Below are 17,370 nucleotides of genomic sequence, written 5' to 3'. Positions count from 1 at the left end.
GTCCAAACCGGTCCGAACCAAGATAACCACAAATGACATGTACCAGCTGGGAGGAAGCCTACTGAGGAGATTACGGACTGGGATAAGGTAACACTTGTGTATGACATATCTTATTTGTTCTCCGCAGGAACAATTGGCGCCCACTATGGGGCACGAGATAACACTTTACGGACCAACCCGCATTCTCTCGAAGATGGTTTCTACCCGCAGCAGAGCAGGAGTTAATAAGCAAGTTGAAGCAGGTTTTGCAGCGTCTTCTAATATCACCCCGGACTTGGCCGCTATCCTAGACGGTCAAGCCAAGATGCAACAGGAACTGGCTGATTTGAAGAAACTCAGTGTTGATGAGATGGAGGCACTACGACAGGAGAACTCACGGCTAAGGCGAAAGATTGAGGCCGATCTCACTCAAAAGGGAAAGGCTAAGGAAACATCCGATGCCGCAGGGTCCCCATCCTTCCAGCATACCGAAGAAGAAACGAGTACAATCCTACCCCGCACACCTTCACCACCACTCAGCAAACTCCCATCCTCTCAACCCATCATACAAACTTCCATCCCACTCTTCCAGGAAACACTGCGACTCCTACCTCCTCCGCCACCCTTCTTACCACCCACATCCCACCTTACAACATACCTTCCACCCTCCCTACCACCCATATCCCCCCTCACAACTTTACTTCCACTTTTCCCACCCTCGTTCACCATCCCATCCTCCCTCACCCACTCCCATCCACACAACCCAGACGTCGTCATCCTTTTACGGACTTCATCGCCAACACCTCCCTCCCTACCCAGTGGGAACCTTTCACCCTAAAGCGCTATACAGGTGAAATCGACCCGGACGAGCACCTCAAGGTCTATATCAGTCACGTCGACCTCTACATTTCTCATGATGTCATTTTCTGCAAGGCCTTCCTTACCACCCTTAAAGGCCCTGTCCTTGAATGGTTTACCACCCTTCCGCCATACTCCATTGACTGCTTCGACACCCTCTCCCACATGTTTACCACTCACTTCGCCGGTAGTCGCCCACATTAAACTACAACCATCTCCCTTCTTGGCGTCAGACAAGAACAACATGAGACGCTCTGGGCTTTCATTGACCGTTTCAGTAAGGCTGCCTTTCGCACACCACACCCCAATCAGGAAATGACACTTCAACGCATGACACTCACTCTCAAACCCGGCACCTTCGCCAACAACGTCTACCTCCACTCACCCGCCTCCATGCATGAGTTGAAACTTCACGCCGTTGACTATGTCCGCATGGAGAAGATGCAAACTCTCCATACAAAATTCTGCAATGACTATACATCCTCTGCAGCAACCCCCCTTACACAACCTTTTCGGCCTGACCCGAGACCCCGAGAACCCCGCTTCACCAGATATGCACCCTTAAACGTTCATCGATCCCGTCTCCTTGACGAAGCCCTACAGGCCGACCTCATCCCACCACCACGCAAGACGACCACTCCGCCCAACGCGGACATGACTAAGTATTCACGCTATCACCGAAACGATGGCCACACCACAAAGGAATGCAAAGAACTCCAAGACAAGATTGAAGAATTGGTTCGTGCTGGCGACTTTCGTCGCTTCATTCGCCGAGATGACCACCCTCCAAGATCCGATCACCCTCCACGTTCTTACCACCGACGCCCTCCCCGCGATTCTCGCCATGACAAACGTCTAAGTCAGCCCACTAACCGCGACCCCCAACCTGCTCGCACTGATATCACCCCGACCAACCCCCACTACGCGGCACCATTAACACCATGTCTAGTGGCTTTGGTAGTGGTGGATCCACCTCATCCGCCAGAAAGAAACACCTCTGCCATATACAATCCATCAACCATATCACCCACTCCCACCACAGACGTCACATGCCCCTCATAACCTTCACAGACGACGACTTCCATGGCCTTGATAACCAGCAGGATGACCCCATGGTCATCATGGTTGAGTTGGAAAACTATGCCGTCAAGAAAGTCCTCATTGACCAAGGCAGTTCCGTTGACATCCTCTATTGGGCAACGTATCAGAAACTCCAGCTCCCTACCACCGCCATGGTTCCATGCGATGAACCCATATATGGATTCTCAGGGGAAAATGTCTCCACCCGTGGCTACATCGACCTCTACACCGTTTTCCGTGATGGCGCTCAAACCAAGACAATCCCTATCCGATTCCTTGTCGTTGACGCGGCCACATCCTATAATGTCTTCCTCAGCTGACCATCCCTCAACACTCTTGGCGTAGTCGTATCCACACCTCATCTGGCCATGAATTTCCATCTCCATTCGGCGACATCCTTACCATCCACGGCGACCAGCGGCTCGCACGCGAATGCTACATGGCCAGCTACGCCCATAACTTCCCATCATTCAAACCAATCATATTGAACGACCACCCGGCTCTGACAGAGCCTTATTTGGATACGATTTGGACCCCAGAGTAGGCCGGGATGCCCGCCTCGAGCCGATCGAAGAAACTACACCACTAGAACTCCCTAATGGACGCGCCATCAAACTCGGCACTGGCTTATAACCCGAACAACGCGACATCCTTACACCCACCCTCATCAGTAACACAGACCTCTTTGCCTGGTCAGCTGCTGACTTACCCAACGTTGACCCTCAAGTCGCATCTCACAAACTCTCCATTTAAAAGGAGGCCAGATATGTCTCCTAGAAAAAATGTAAACTTGGTGAAGAACGCCGATTAGCGGACAAGGCTGAAGCCGACAAGTTACTCAATGCAGGATTTATCGAAGAGGCCCACTACAACACCTAGATCTCCAATGTAGTTTTGGTCAAGAAAGCTAATGGCAAGTGGCGCATGTGCATCGATTACACGGATCTCAATAAAGTCTGCCCTAGGGACGCCTACCCCTTACCCAACATTGACCAGCTAGTTGACGGTGCAGCCGGTAACAAAGTTCTTAGTTTTCTTGATGCATACTCTGGTTACAACCAGATTCCCATGGCCACATCCGACATAAACAAAATCGCCTTCATTACAGACGATGCCAACTACTTCTACAAAGTCATGCCATTCGGCCTAAAAATTGTGGGAGCAACGTATCAGCGGCTAATGGATCAGCCACATAATGGGTAGATGTGTCGAGGTATACGTCGACGATATGGTCGTCAAATCCCCGAGTCATCAACAGCCCGCTCAAGACTTGTCCACTGTCTTCTTTGCATTACGACAATACAACCTCCACCTCAACCCTGAAAAGTGCATCTTTAGCGTCGATCGTGGTAAATTCCTCTGTTTCATGCTTACACAACGCGACATAGAGGCTAGCCCGAGAAATGCAATGCCATCATTGAGATGCGAAGCCCCAGCAGTGTCAAAGAAGTGCAACGCCTCATTGGCTGACTAACCGCCATCTCTCGCTTCCTCCCCAAATTGGCCGAACAAACCCAACCCATCATTCAACTACTAAAGAAATCAGCCAAGTTCTCATGGAATGATGAATGTGAACAAATTTTTCAAAAACTAAAAAACACCTTCACTTCACCACCTATCCTCCATAAGCCGGACACTCATCAACCCTTACTCGTTTACATCACCGCTATGGATCACACCGTAAGCGCCGCGCTGGTTCAGGAGGTCAATGACACTTAACACTCTGTATACTTCGTCAGCCGAACCTTGCAGGATACGAAAACCAGATACCAGATGGTGGAGAAATTAGCCCTATCCCTAGTACACGCAGCGCGACGCCTACGCCCCTATTTTCAAAACCACAACATTATCGTCAAAACCGACTACCCCATCCAGAAGATACTGCAAAAACCAAACCTTGCGGGTCGCATGTCGTCTTGGGCCGTCGAATTATCCGAGTTTAACATCCGTTATGAACCCCACGGCCCCATCAAAGCTCAATGCCTCCTAGAATTTTTCAATGATCTCTAACGAACCCCTGAAGAGGACCAGTGGACACTTTACGTTGATGGTTCTTCAAACCCAAAAAGGGCAGGTGCCGACATCATCTTAGAAGGTCCCAACGACATCCTCATCGAAAAATCCCTCCACTTCGCCTTCAGAACATCCAACAACCAAGTCGAATACGAAGCCATCCTCGTCGACCTATCCCTCGCCCGTGAAGTCGGTGTCAAATCGCTCACATGCAAAACCGATTCCAAACTTATAGTGGGCCATCTAAATGACGAATTCCAGATCTAAGACCCTACCCTCTTATAATACTACAACCTGGTCCGAAAAGTCATCCAATCTGCTTTTGAACAAATCTACATCCAACACATCCCTAGATCCAAAAACGTCAGAGCCGACATATTGTCCAAACTAGCCAGCACTAAGCTAAAAAGCCACCATCGATCACTCTTACAACAAACGCTATCTGCCCCTTCCATAACAAACACTTGTCATTCCCTAACCCAACACCAAGCCGACAATTGGACAACTCCCTACATCCAATACCTCCGAACCGATAACCCCCCACCTGACGTTGACAGGTGGCTAACTAAAGCCGCCAGATACACGATGATAGGCAATGACTTGTACAAGCAAGGATACGACCAACCACTTCTCAAATGTGTAACTACAGAGCAAGATGATGAAGGATTGACCCTAACCAAGGATGGAGGCACATGCTTAAGAAGACTAAGCATGTTTAGAAAGGAAGTTCACTAATCCTTCATCCCTTTCATTTGTGTTTGTTATTTTTGATTCCCTAAGTTGACTTAGTTGAATCAACTTTAGTTGACTTGTTGACCTTTGACTAGGTTTGACTTGTTGACTATAGTTGACTTGACTTAAGCCAACATGCTAATCTATGTTTATTTGCTTTGTAGGTTAATTAGGAGTAAGAAAGCAATGCTAGGTGGCGCATGGTGATTGGGGAGTATATATGATGTGGATGAGAGAGTAAAGCAAAGGCACAAAGCATAAAGAAAAAGGCATAAAGCAAGTGTACCTATGTACCTTTGGTCTCCTTTGATTTTAGCACACTTTGGCCACTTTTTGGTAACATATGAGACACATTATTTGTCTCCTTTTGTGCTAGAACGAAATTAGCCTTGCACACACCATAGTTATTAGCTCTTTTGTCTCTCCTTTTTGTAACCTTATTTGACCTAGTTTTTAGAAGCTAGGGTTAGGTTTTTGTAGAGACATCCTTAGGTATCTTCTATATAAGGGGTGCTCCTAGACATGTAAAAGAGTTGAACATTTTGAAGTAAAAACACTCTTTTGTCTCAAACCTTTGTGAGAGTTTCCTCCCTTGGGAGTGAATACTTTTAAGCCTTATGTTGCATAGCAAGTGGCGGCACACATCCACTCATCTTCAAGAAGGTTGCCATGGCTTCTAGCCTAACCTTGTAGTGGCGTGCTTCTCACATTTTTACCATTTCTTTCCTTTCCGTTTTATGTTTTCTTCTTCCTTTAATTGTTCTTGGTTTTCTATGGTTTATGTGCTTTCCATTTCCTTTTTGTTTGAATCAATCCATCATCTTCTTCTGTTGAGCTTTGTGAAAGGAACCTTCACATCTAGATAGCTTGCTATCTTATTGTCCAGTGGGGATTTCACTTAGCTTTCTTAATCAACTCACACCATATTCAATAATCTTAAAAAGGAACAAGATAATCCTTCATCACAAGCACAGTACAATACTAAAGAATTACATGAAGGCATATGCGGATATCATTTCGGCGCACACACCATGACTACCAGAATCCTTCGCACCGGTTACTTCTGGCCGACCATGGAGGCCGATTGCCACACTTTTGTCAAAAAATGCATACCCTGCCAGAAACATGGCAGCCTCATCCATCAAAAACAAGAACAACTCCATTGTATATTATCCCCGTGGCCCTTCGCAAAATGGGGAATGGACATTCTCGACCCTTTTTCCCTAGGAAAAGGCTAAGTAAAATTACTTATAGTAGCCATCGACTACTTCACCAAGTGGATAGAGGCCAAACTATTAGCCACCATTACCACCCAATAGGTCCAACAATTCGTCTGGAAGGATATTATATGCCGCTATGGCATCCCGCACACAATCATCATCGACAATGGCCGATAATTCATAGACAAAGAACTCGCTAAATTCTATACCAGCCTAGGCATCAAACATATAACCAGCTCTATTGACAACCCACAGACCAAGAGACAAGCTGATGTAGCAAACAAGGTTATACTAGTAGAACTGCGTAAACGGTTGGACAACGCCAAGGGTCGATGGCCAGAAGAATTAGTTGAAGTGCTATGGGCCTACAAGTGTACCTCTCAATCAGTAACAAACGAATCCTCGTTCAGCCTATTATATGACGCAAACATCGTGATACTAGTTGAAATTGGTGAACCATCTCTGCGCCGAGAACTGTACGACCCATTTCAAAATAACAAAAACATGAGCACCCACCTCGACCTCCTACCCGAGTTAAGAGAAAAAGCCCAGATACGCAACTTAGCTGCCAAACAGAGAGCGACCAGAAAATATAATGCGAACTTATGCCTAAGATCATTCGCGAAGGGAGACTTAGTTTGGAGAATGGCCAACAGTGCAAGAAAGAAGGATGACAAGTTCTTCGCCAATTAGGACGGCTCGTACCGAATACGTGAAGATGCTGGAGGAGGAGCATATAAGCTTGAACAATTATCAGGGGAAGAGATACCCAATACATGGAATGTGTCCTATCTCAAGTTTTATTTCAGTTAAAGACATGTATTGTACCGAATACATGTAACCCTGGGTGTACTCTTTTTCCTCACCTAGTCTTTTTTCCTTAAGGAGGGTTTTGGCCAGGGTGTTTTTAGTGAGGCACCCCAAATCTCATGAATAAAACAAAGGGTTCTTAACCTCACATCTACTCCTCGCATTTATCTTTACTTCGCTTTTAGTTACCCACCCTTACCACAAGTAAGCGGCTTGGGTCGAACACCCTTAAGTTAATGTTAAAATTCGCTTTTAGTTCCCCACCCTTACCATAAGTAAGCGGTTCGGGTCGACTACTCCCATTACAATAACACATATCCATATAAATAGACATAAAACATAGCGTATAGCACGCATAACAACAATACCAAACAAGTGCGTTCCTATCATGTATGCTATCGTCAAACAACCATAACAAATATATCCACAAATATGCATCACATTCAAAAGCAATGAAAAATATTGTACGGGTTATTACGAACTTAGGTTTCATTAGAAATAGAAATCATAAAACTATATCCTAAGCCGCCTTGTCACCTTCACCCTCCACGGTCGCCCCTGCATTTGCGTCTTCATCCACCATGGCCTTCTCTACCTCCTCTTTAGGGCTGCTCTCGGCTTCATTGATGAGCTGGCTGTCCACTACATCTTTGTTCACATCAAACCTTGGATCTGCCACATCCATCTCCTTGTAGAAGAAGGCCACGTGCCTCACCCCTTTCTGAAACCCATTGATATGCTCTTGAATGATGCAGCTTTTCAAGTCCTCGAGCTCGACTTATACCCCTTCATGTTTTTCTTTCAACACATCATAGTCCGCCTCAAGGTCGGCTATCTTCCCTTTAAGCTTCTCCTCTGAGTCCAAGCAGTGAACCTTCCAGGTCCTCAACCTCTTTTTCTCCTCCTTCCACTCTTCCCTCTCCTTCTCCCATGCAGCCTTTTCTTCTGCAAACTTATCAACCTTCCCTTGCAGCTCCTCCAACTTCTCACGGTTCCCTTCCTTCAGCTCTCTTCGGTACAACGACCCAACTCGGCGACCCAATATTAGAGCCTTGCTACTAAACTCCACCATCGTCCTCACTAGGTGGTCTGGCTCCATCCTATCAATGGAGTTAATCAGCGTCTTTGTCATGTTAATCTCAATATCCTTCCTAACGGTCGTCTTCAGCAGCTCAATTAGACCGGCTTCCGACCCCTTCGCTCCACTAGACGACCCTTGCCCTGACAAGGCAACCCTCACCTTCTTAACATCTTTGCCTCTGCCGGGCCTGGCCGACAACTCGGCTTTCCTCTTGGTGCCATGTACATGCACCTCCACCAATGACGCTTTTGCCTTAACCGCCTTCTCCTTCCTTAGCGCTTGGAAAAGGGTCAAATTCTTCTTCCCAACTTGAGCCATATGTCCTGCATTGAAGACACCAAAGTTTGTTTAGTTAACTTAAACACATTGAAATAGTTGAAATCACAAACAAATACCTTCAATATCAATTATCGGATGAACCGAATTATAAACCCTAACTAAGCCCTTAGTGGGCAGTCTATTCGTAAACTTCATCAGTGTAAGACCCGTGAAAATTAAATAATTAAATAATTAATTAATTAATAAATATGGGTAGTGGAAGCCTTTAAGGCATTAATTATTGATTTATATGATATGGAAAAGTATTAGCTCAAGTGGTTGAGAGTACTTGATTGTGTGAGAGGTCTTGGGTTCAAGTCCTATGTATGCCAATTGTGTTTTATTTAATTTATTATTATTTTTTATAATATGCTTGATCATGTTGAGTAATAATATAATCGTAGAATTATATTAAATATCCCGAAACATGAATTGGTTAAATGGTTGTGCATTAAATTGGCATTGGCATGGTTATGGGTTCGAACCTTGGTAATTCTAAATTAAAATTCATTTTTGCTAAAATTAGTTTTGGCATGAAGGTGAAGGGGTGGAGAAAACCCTAGAAGAATGAGCAGCCAAGGGAGGCTGGGAAACAGTCCATAAGTGACTTTGAATGACAATTAAAATCAATTGGAGGCTGGATTTTTGAGAGCATTGTAAGGTGCACGAAATTAAGGAAAATAAATGATTAGTAAGTGAATTAGAAGAGCTAAATTGAGGTGGTGCTAAGGAGACCATTGGTGATCAAAGGGGGAGCTCTAGCATTTGCGTTTTAAGCAAGGAAACCAGGTTAGGGGAGCTTTACGCGTTAAGTTTATGTTTAATTCTGATTGGTATGATAATTGGATTACCTTACATGTTAACCTTATTTTAAAGTTGATTGACATGCTAAATAGGGTAATTTCATGTGTTGACTATTTTAAATCTGATTGGCATGCTCAGTATGGAATGATTACTTGATTACGTATGATTTGTATATTCTATTTTTAGAGTTTGTGATTCTGGGAAACTTCTAGAATTAGTCTGGTTGGTGGTGAGCTGCTGCCAAACTATCTTTTCCTTGTTAGGCCATTTAGGGTTCCTACAGAGGAACCACCTGCCAAATATAACGTAAAATAGAAAAATTGACCACGGTTGACCAATCCTTGCCAGGGTTGACTGGTTGACTAGTCTTAACTTTTTGACAGTCATTGAGAGACTGCCACATGTCAGGGAAGTCTCTCCATTAGGGTTTGACTGCCATGAGTGGTTGCGCGAAGGTTACGATGGTTGACGTAGTGGCGGCGGAAACGCCGGAGCGGCTGGGTTCGCGGCTGTTGCGGAAAGATGTGTTTTCCGGTGTGAGTGTGATGATCATTGTTGTTTGGCGTTGAGCATGGCTGAGTGTGGTGTGCGGACTGTTGCGGATGAGTGCATGCACAGTCTGTTCCGGTGAGCTCGTGTGGTGTAGCCATGGTGGTTTTCCGGCAGCGTCGACGTCGAAGATGGCATACGAGATGCTGGCTGGCGCGGAGGTGGTGGCGCGACGTGAGACGCGTGTTGTAGCGGTGTTGCGTGGCTGTCGCAGGTTCCGCGAGTGGTGCGACAATGGCGAACTTCCGACAGCGTTGGTGCAGAAGACGTCGGAGAAGATGGTGGCGCAGGTGGCGCGGAGATAGGGGTGCAATGGAGACACGAGGAAGACGACGTCACGACTAGAGTCATGGCGGCGTGGGATTGGCAGGTTCGAGATGTTGTAGTGCGACAGTGGCGGCATTCCGACGTGAGCGTGACGTGGTGGCAGCAGTCCGGCGGGAGTGCGACAGGTGGCTACATTTCGGCGTGAGCTGCGGTGGTCGGACGAGGTCGTGGCGGTAACGGAGGTGGTGGTTGCGGGATGGATTGGTGCAGAAGAGAGAGAAGAAGGAGATTAGGGTTAGGGTTTTGGTTGTGTGAAGGAGAGAGAGAGTGATAAGGTGGCATGTTTTGATTGGTGATTTGAGTTAGTGGAGGATTGATGATGTGGCAAACTATGAGTGGTTATTTTATTAAGTGAAGGATTGTCACATGGCGAAATCAGATAGATTAGATCTTAAGTGACATTAGGGGTGCAGCTTGGTAAAAACGAGGGGTGCAGAGCATAAATTTAAAGTTAAATTATAGAATGGGGTGTAAACCTGAAAATAGGGGGTGCAACAAGCTCTAGAAATGTTTTATTTTAGAAATAGATTTTTCCAATTGAAAAAAAGGGTGTAAACATGAGGATTGGGGGTGCATTTAGTACCTGAACTATTTCTCTCCAAAATTCCTATTTTGGGATTTAATTTATGAATTAAAATATTCATTATTTACACCCTTGAGGACCTAAATTAAATTACACTTTCATTATTAAACACAAGAATATTTAATAATAAATTTGATGCAACTAATATAAAATTTGTAAGCGCAAAAATAATATTAAATTCCCCAAAAGTTAATTATTGAATGTGAGCCAAGGTTCGACTCATCATACCTTCCAGGCGGTCTGGAAGCGGCAGTGCCTGGCGATACGTGTCCCCCGCCAGACGATTTTACTGCAACAGTATTGGTGTGATTGTGTGATATATATAACTATGCAATATTATATATATATATATATATATATATATATATATATATATATATATATAAATATATATGTGTGTATTATGTTAGCTCACCTTATCTGCTTGTGTACGCGGTACACGGAAGCAGATGTTATTGCAGGTGGATCTGGTGAGGCCTAGAGACGGAGCGGGGTTAGTTTTGGGAGAAGATTTTATCAGAACTTTTATGAAGTTTTTTATGCTTTCAAATAAATTGTAATTATAAATATTCTGGACTTTTGGATAATTACAATCTTATTTATACTTATGAATTTTGGTGTATTATGAAAGTAATAAAAGTTTTTTTTTTAATTTTCCCGCGTTTTGGGAATATCAGTTATAATAAATGAAGTTTTATTATTTACTTCTTTATTTTATTATTTAAATTCGTAATATCTGGTCGGGATGTTACAATCAGCACCTCCACTACCTCCCTATCTGCCGTTGACAACTCATCGGTATTCATGTCCTTATACCGCCAGGGGTTACATGTCCAACTAAAAGGGAATTTGGTACTCCCATCTGCGTTGAGGAAATATGACCTCCCTCCCTCCTTCACCACCACTTTGAAAAACTCATCTTTGAAGTGTTTGAACGATTACGTAAATGCGTCCAACCTGCTTATACTTGTGTCGTAAAAGTATAAAAATGTAAGGGGAGACGACTGCAGATACAACGACTGACAAAGGACACAGAAGGCCTGCAAGTACGCCCAGCTGTTCGGATGCAGTTGAGTAGGCGCTACATTTAATAGGCGGAGCACCCCCATAGCAAAGTCTTCTAACGGCAGCCTAACATGCAGTTGTGAAAAATGGCACATATACATATAAAAAAACTTGTCGGCAGCTCCTTCTTGCCCATGGCAAACGCGCTCAACAACACTCACCGCTCCAATGACACTATATCACGGTCCACGTCCCTTGCAATGACAGGAGTACAATTCAGCCATGAGTTTAGCATCCTGGACCATCAGAACAATGACGACTTGTTTCGAACATCAGCCGCAACCCAATCGTAACCGGCCTTTGTCGGCCACCTACTTTCCGCTATCTCCTCGGGAGGGTCTTCCCTCACTTCAGTTATCGTCTCCATAGGAATTCTCCCCACCACAACCATTGGGCTAACACTCCCCTCCTCAAGACGCCTACCTACATTCTCTCTAGATCGCACACTCCCATTACTTGACGATGACAACGACACACTATCACTAGTACTAGACATACCTTTTGAGAATGAAAGGTGCTGATAGATACAAGAGACTAATTGGATAGTTCTAACACACAGAGATCTTTGATTTCAGAATTCTTACAAATGAGCCAAAAAAACAAATTCTCCACGCAATCCATATATATAAGCGATGATTCCAAATGACACAACTTCTTCCCGCCAAAACTTACAACCTATATGAAGCATCACAATGCACACCAAAGGTCACAACCCTTAAAAATGACGGCGCAAAACCCCTTTGATTAGACATCTGACATCTGCCACCCCTTCACCTACCACAAACCTATTCAAATACCAAGCCTTAACACTATTCATCATACTTAAAGGCTGTGGGACAGGTGTACCACATCTAGTTGACCTAACCAAACACACTTCCCATTCTTTGCTGTTATAGCTATACCGACAAAGACTGGGGGACTGGTGTACCACACCTAGCCGGCTTAGCCTGATTATAGCGATAAAACCCGTCTACATAGCCCCCAAAGACGTAAGTAATCACCATGTATGAACGAGTAATAGTACCCGACCTAAGTCGTTAAAGGGTAACCAGCCTAAGCCGCTAACTTAGGATAATTAAGCAAGAACTTGACAAATTTAGAGCACTACCAGCAAGGCCCCTAAGGGCCCACGATAATCGAACTAAGGGGCCTAACCTAAGACCCAGGTCCACCTACGGCCCAAATAGGGGCTCAGCCCATGACGTGGCTAAGCATAATTAATAATCTATAAATATGTATGGACCCCAACAATTAAAGGTACGCATTCATTACTCCCTTAATTACGAGATTTGACTTTTGAGAGTTTTTGCTGACTTGTGTGTCAGAGTCTCTTCCGCAGGTAACCCCTCTCGGGTCCAAACCGGTCCGAACCAAGATACCCATAAATGACATTTACCAGTTGGGAGGAAGCCTACTGAAGAGATTGCAGACTGGGATAAGGTAACGCTTGTGTCTGACATATCTTATTTGTTCTCCGCGGGAACATAATATAATTAATACAAGACTGGAAGGGCAATGTAAGAATTGTTAGATATTTTTTTGGCTCATATATTATACTTAGTAGGATGAATCAACAAAATGATAAAGTAAAATATATTTAAAATATAAAACTTGATTTAAGTTGATGTACATTGTAAAATTAATATATTAATAATTCTAAACCTAATATATAACTTTATTTTAAACTTATTATTGAATTTAAAGTTTATTTGTAGTAACCTACATGTACATAGCTTATATAATGTAAGTTAATTTTTTCTTGAAATAATAAGAAGAGTAAGTTATTTTTTCCTTAAAATGAGTTAATGTAATGGATAAATAATATTAGTAGGATACCAAGTAAAAAAAATGTACGAAGAAACTTGAGAAAAATTTGGTTATAATAATTTACTCAATTCTTTTTGTAAAATTTAATTAACACACTATTTTGTATATTAAGTAGAGGTGTCATGCCAATGGTTATGGGTAAGTCCTAAGCATCCTTCATTAAGTCGTCTCCAAACTAGGAGAATAAAAAAGTCCTAAGCTCCAAAACTCTCTCTTAAATGGGTTAGGGGTAGAGCTAAGGTGGATTTGGTTCCACTAAAATATTTTAATTAACTCTTAAAAATAATGCTTTAAATCTGACTCAAAGATTGAGTTTAGTCATCTTGGGTCAGTCAGACCAAAAGTTGAGATGGACTAAATCGATCCAACAACCGAGAATGGTCGACTTGAGTCGAAGATTGAGATGTGCCAGGCTGGGAACGGTTGGCTCAAGTTGAAGGTCGAGATATGCCAAATTGAGCCATGGATCAGTTGATATCCGAGATGGACTATCACAGGCTAAAGGTCGAAACAGGCTAAATCGAAGGTCGAGACGGGCTAAACCGAAGGTTGAGACGGTCGGTCGGGTCAAAGGTCGTGATAGACTAGTCGGGGCCAAAGGTGGTGATAGACTGGCTCGGGCCAAAGATCGAGATAGACCGAGGAATGAGTCTATCTGGCTCAGCCAAATTTAACCAAATTTCGACCACGACAGACTATCTCGATTTTCATCAAATTTCAATCATATTTTGCCAATTTAGCGGAGTTCACCTTGTTTGAAATTCGACCAAGTTGGCCTTGACCAAATTTCGGCAAAGTCGGCCATACCCAATATTTGATCGAATTTGACTTAGTCTGCATCGGCCAAAATTTGATTGAGTTGTCTCGACTCGTGCTGAAGTTTGAGATAGGTCAGCCTTGGTCGAACGGCAAGATAGACCTGCCCATGTTGAAGGTCAATCTTTGCCAATTTGTGTGAAGTTCAAGACAAGACGACGTAAACTGAAAGTTTAATAATATGTTTTAAAAGTATTTTTCAAGTTTAAAAAGAAAGTCCATAGGCTGACCTTGTGCAAGACCTAGGAAAAAATTAGAATAAAGAGAAACTCATGGGAAAAATTAATAGCTTGGTTAAGATTGTTGATTTATTTAATTTAATTATTTTATTATGAAATATGGAATAATTATTTACGTCATTTAAGTTATTGATTTATTTATTTTGATTATTAATATTATATTTAATATGGAATACGTGTGTTTAAAAATTTATAATGTGCATTATATTATGAGAAAGCATGAGGCTTAGTGGTTATGTATTTGTTTGGTGTGTGAATGGATAGGGGTTTGAGACATGGTTGGCTTAAGAAGTATTTGTTTTTTATTTTTTTTTTCTCTTTCATTTTTGTGTCATGTGCCACTAAATGGTTGTTTTATTTTTAGGTTTAATTACTCTTTTGGTCCTGTTTTTTGTCCAAAAATGTCAAATTGGTCCTCCAATTTTTTTAAGTTTCAATTTGGTCCTGATTTTTAATCATTGATGGAATTTGGTTCTTTTCGTTAAATTTCTTGAAACGAATCAAGGATTTTTCTTCAAAATTAACACTATGATTGTGTTAATTAAACCTTATTTAGTTCTTTATCTCTCCGTGTGATGAAGGATTGACCACAACCAAGGATGGCGGGACATGCTTAAGAAGAGTAAGCATGTTTAGAAAGGAAGTTCACTAATCCTTCATCCCTTTCATTTGTGTTTGTTATTTTTGATTCCCTAAGTTGACTTAGTTGAATCAACTTTAGTTGACTTGTTGACCTTGACTAGGTTTGACTTGTTGACCTTGACTAGGTTTGACTTGTTGACTATAGTTGACTTGACTTAAGCCAACATGCTAATCTATGTTTATTTGCTTTGTAGGTTAATTAGGAGTAAGAAAGCAATGCTAGGTGGCGCATGGTGATTGGGAAGCATAAAAGATATGGAGGAGAGAGTAAAGCAAAGACATAAAGCATAAAGTAAGAGGCATAAAACAAATGTACCTACGTACCTTTGGTCTCCTTTGTTTTTAGAACACTTTGGCCACTTTTTTGAGACATGAGACACACTCTTTGTCTCCTTTTGTGCTAGAACGAAATTAGCCTTGCACACACCATAGTTAGCTCTTTTGTCTCTCATTTTTGTAACCTTATTTGACCTAGGTTCTAGAAGCTAGGGTTAGGTTTTTGTAGAAACATCCTTAGGTATCTTTTATTTGCTTAGATGCCCCTAAACTCTTCTATATAAGGGGTGCTCCTAGACATGTAAAAGGGTTGAACATTTTGAAGTAAAAACACTCTTTTGTCTCAACCATTTGTGAGAGTTTCCTCCCTTGGGAGTGAATACTTTTAAGCTTTATCTTGCATAGCAAGTGGCGGCATACATCCACTCATTTTCAAGGTTGTCATGGCTTCTAGCCTAGCCTTGTAGTGGTATGCTTCTCACATTTTTACCATTCCTTTCCTTTCCGTTTTATGTTTTCTTCTTCCTTTAATTGTTCTTGGCTTTCTATGGTTTATGTGCCTTCCATTTCCTTTTTGTTTTGAATCAACCCATCATCTTCTTCTTTTGAGCTTTGTGAAAGGAACCTTCACATCTAGATAGCATGCTATCTTAATGTCCAGTGGGGATTTCACTTAGCTTTCTTAATCAACTCACACCATATTCAATAATCTTAAAAGAAAACAAGATAATCCTTCATCACCGTGGCCATGCAGCAATTCGCTTTTTTTCTCCTTATTCTTTCTTTCTTCATTTTTTCTACTGTTGCTACCACAATTCTTAGATAAATAAAAATGACCAAACGATTAAGAGTTAGTTTTTACATTTTCATAATCCTAACATACCAAAACGGAAGGAGAAAATATAGAGTTTGAATACTAGGGTTTTTTTAGGAGAGAGTGACAACTGCTAGCTTAAATAGGGTTTGTTTAATAGTGAGAAAAGGCATAGGAGAAAATCCGTGGAGAGTGAAAGAGGAAGCTGCAGGAGAAACGGAAGGAAGCAATCTAGGTAGGGGAAGCTGAACTTGTGTATACTTTCTGGTTTTTGTGGTTTGATGCATGGTTTTGTTGTTGATCTTTGTTTGTCTTTTCCTTGGCTATTGGATACGTAAAACCCATTTACGTGTGGGGTGGTGGGCTCTTCTTGAACCTTTTGGGACATTTGTGTAAGGAGCCACTATGGTTGCTCGCATTCTTTTCTTCTTTTCATGTTGCTTATTGGTTGTGAGATGTAATCTCATGGTATGCACAACCACTACCATTCATTTTCATGATCACGTTGCAGCCATGTGTGTAAAACCATTTTTCTTTTTACAACACGTTTCCTCTTTCGAGTGGAGAAGTGCAACTGAGTGGGCATGGTAGACCTATATGCTTTTTATCTAAAGTACCACATATGCACGTTGTATGCTTTTGTTGGAAATATTTAGTTTCTATGTGTTGCATGATTGAAAGTGTTTATGAATGTGAGGTTTTTCCATCTTACCTGAAGACCCATAGATGACTCTTTTGCCTGTGTGAGGCAATAGAAAAAGGTCCTCTTCACATGTATGAGGCAGTGGAAGAAGATAGGTTTGAGTGCTGCACTCTCTCGCCTATGCGAGGTAGTGGGGAGGGTAAAGATGTTTTGTGTTAGTTTTGGCTCATTCCTGAGTATAATGCTTGGTGTGCAAGGCACTAAAGCTTTTACTCTTAAGTTCTTGAGGAATAAGGGAGATAGGTCTGATGCTGCGATGACAGGATGACTCAAACCCATTGGTTCTAGGAAACTAGATGACGTGATGGGTAACGGGTGACAGAAAAACTAGAGCGTGGTTGTGATTGTTATTCTTAAGTATTTTACTTGGATGTGATGATGAGCATTACCTGTAACGTTTGTTTTGCTGAAGTTCATTTATATATCATTATTTATGGTTAACTTCCCCTATTTTTTTGTTTGTGTGTTTGTTGTGTGTATGATGATCGTATGATGTGTGTTATACGAGAGCAAGTGATAATGCAGATGTTTATGGCATGGAGTAGATTGACAAGAGGATGGGGTCAACTTGGGATTTTAGTCTATTTTGTTTAGTTATTTTAAATTAAATATTAAAGAAGATGTAACTTCTTTT

The 17,370-nt window shown here is 42.3% G+C and overlaps 1 protein-coding gene across 1 annotated transcript; it reads left to right on the top strand.

Moving 5' to 3' along the window:
* Positions 1–1,152: 1,152 nt before the first annotated feature.
* LOC114184590 (uncharacterized) lies at positions 1,153–2,237 on the top strand. Its single transcript, XM_028071900.2, has 2 exons — positions 1,153–1,794; positions 1,941–2,237. Exons 1-2 carry the CDS (start codon positions 1,153–1,155, stop codon positions 2,235–2,237), a joined length of 939 nt encoding a protein of 312 aa, XP_027927701.2.
* Positions 2,238–17,370: the final 15,133 nt, after the last annotated feature.

The sequence above is a fragment of the Vigna unguiculata genome, chromosome 5 (assembly GCF_037176805.1).
Source record: "Vigna unguiculata cultivar grain cowpea cultivar isolate G323 ecotype 2 chromosome 5, ASM3717680v1, whole genome shotgun sequence".
Taxonomy (NCBI): domain Eukaryota; kingdom Viridiplantae; phylum Streptophyta; class Magnoliopsida; order Fabales; family Fabaceae; genus Vigna; species Vigna unguiculata.
The sequence above is the reverse complement of the archived record's forward strand: the minus strand, read 5'-3'. Positions and strand labels throughout refer to the sequence as shown.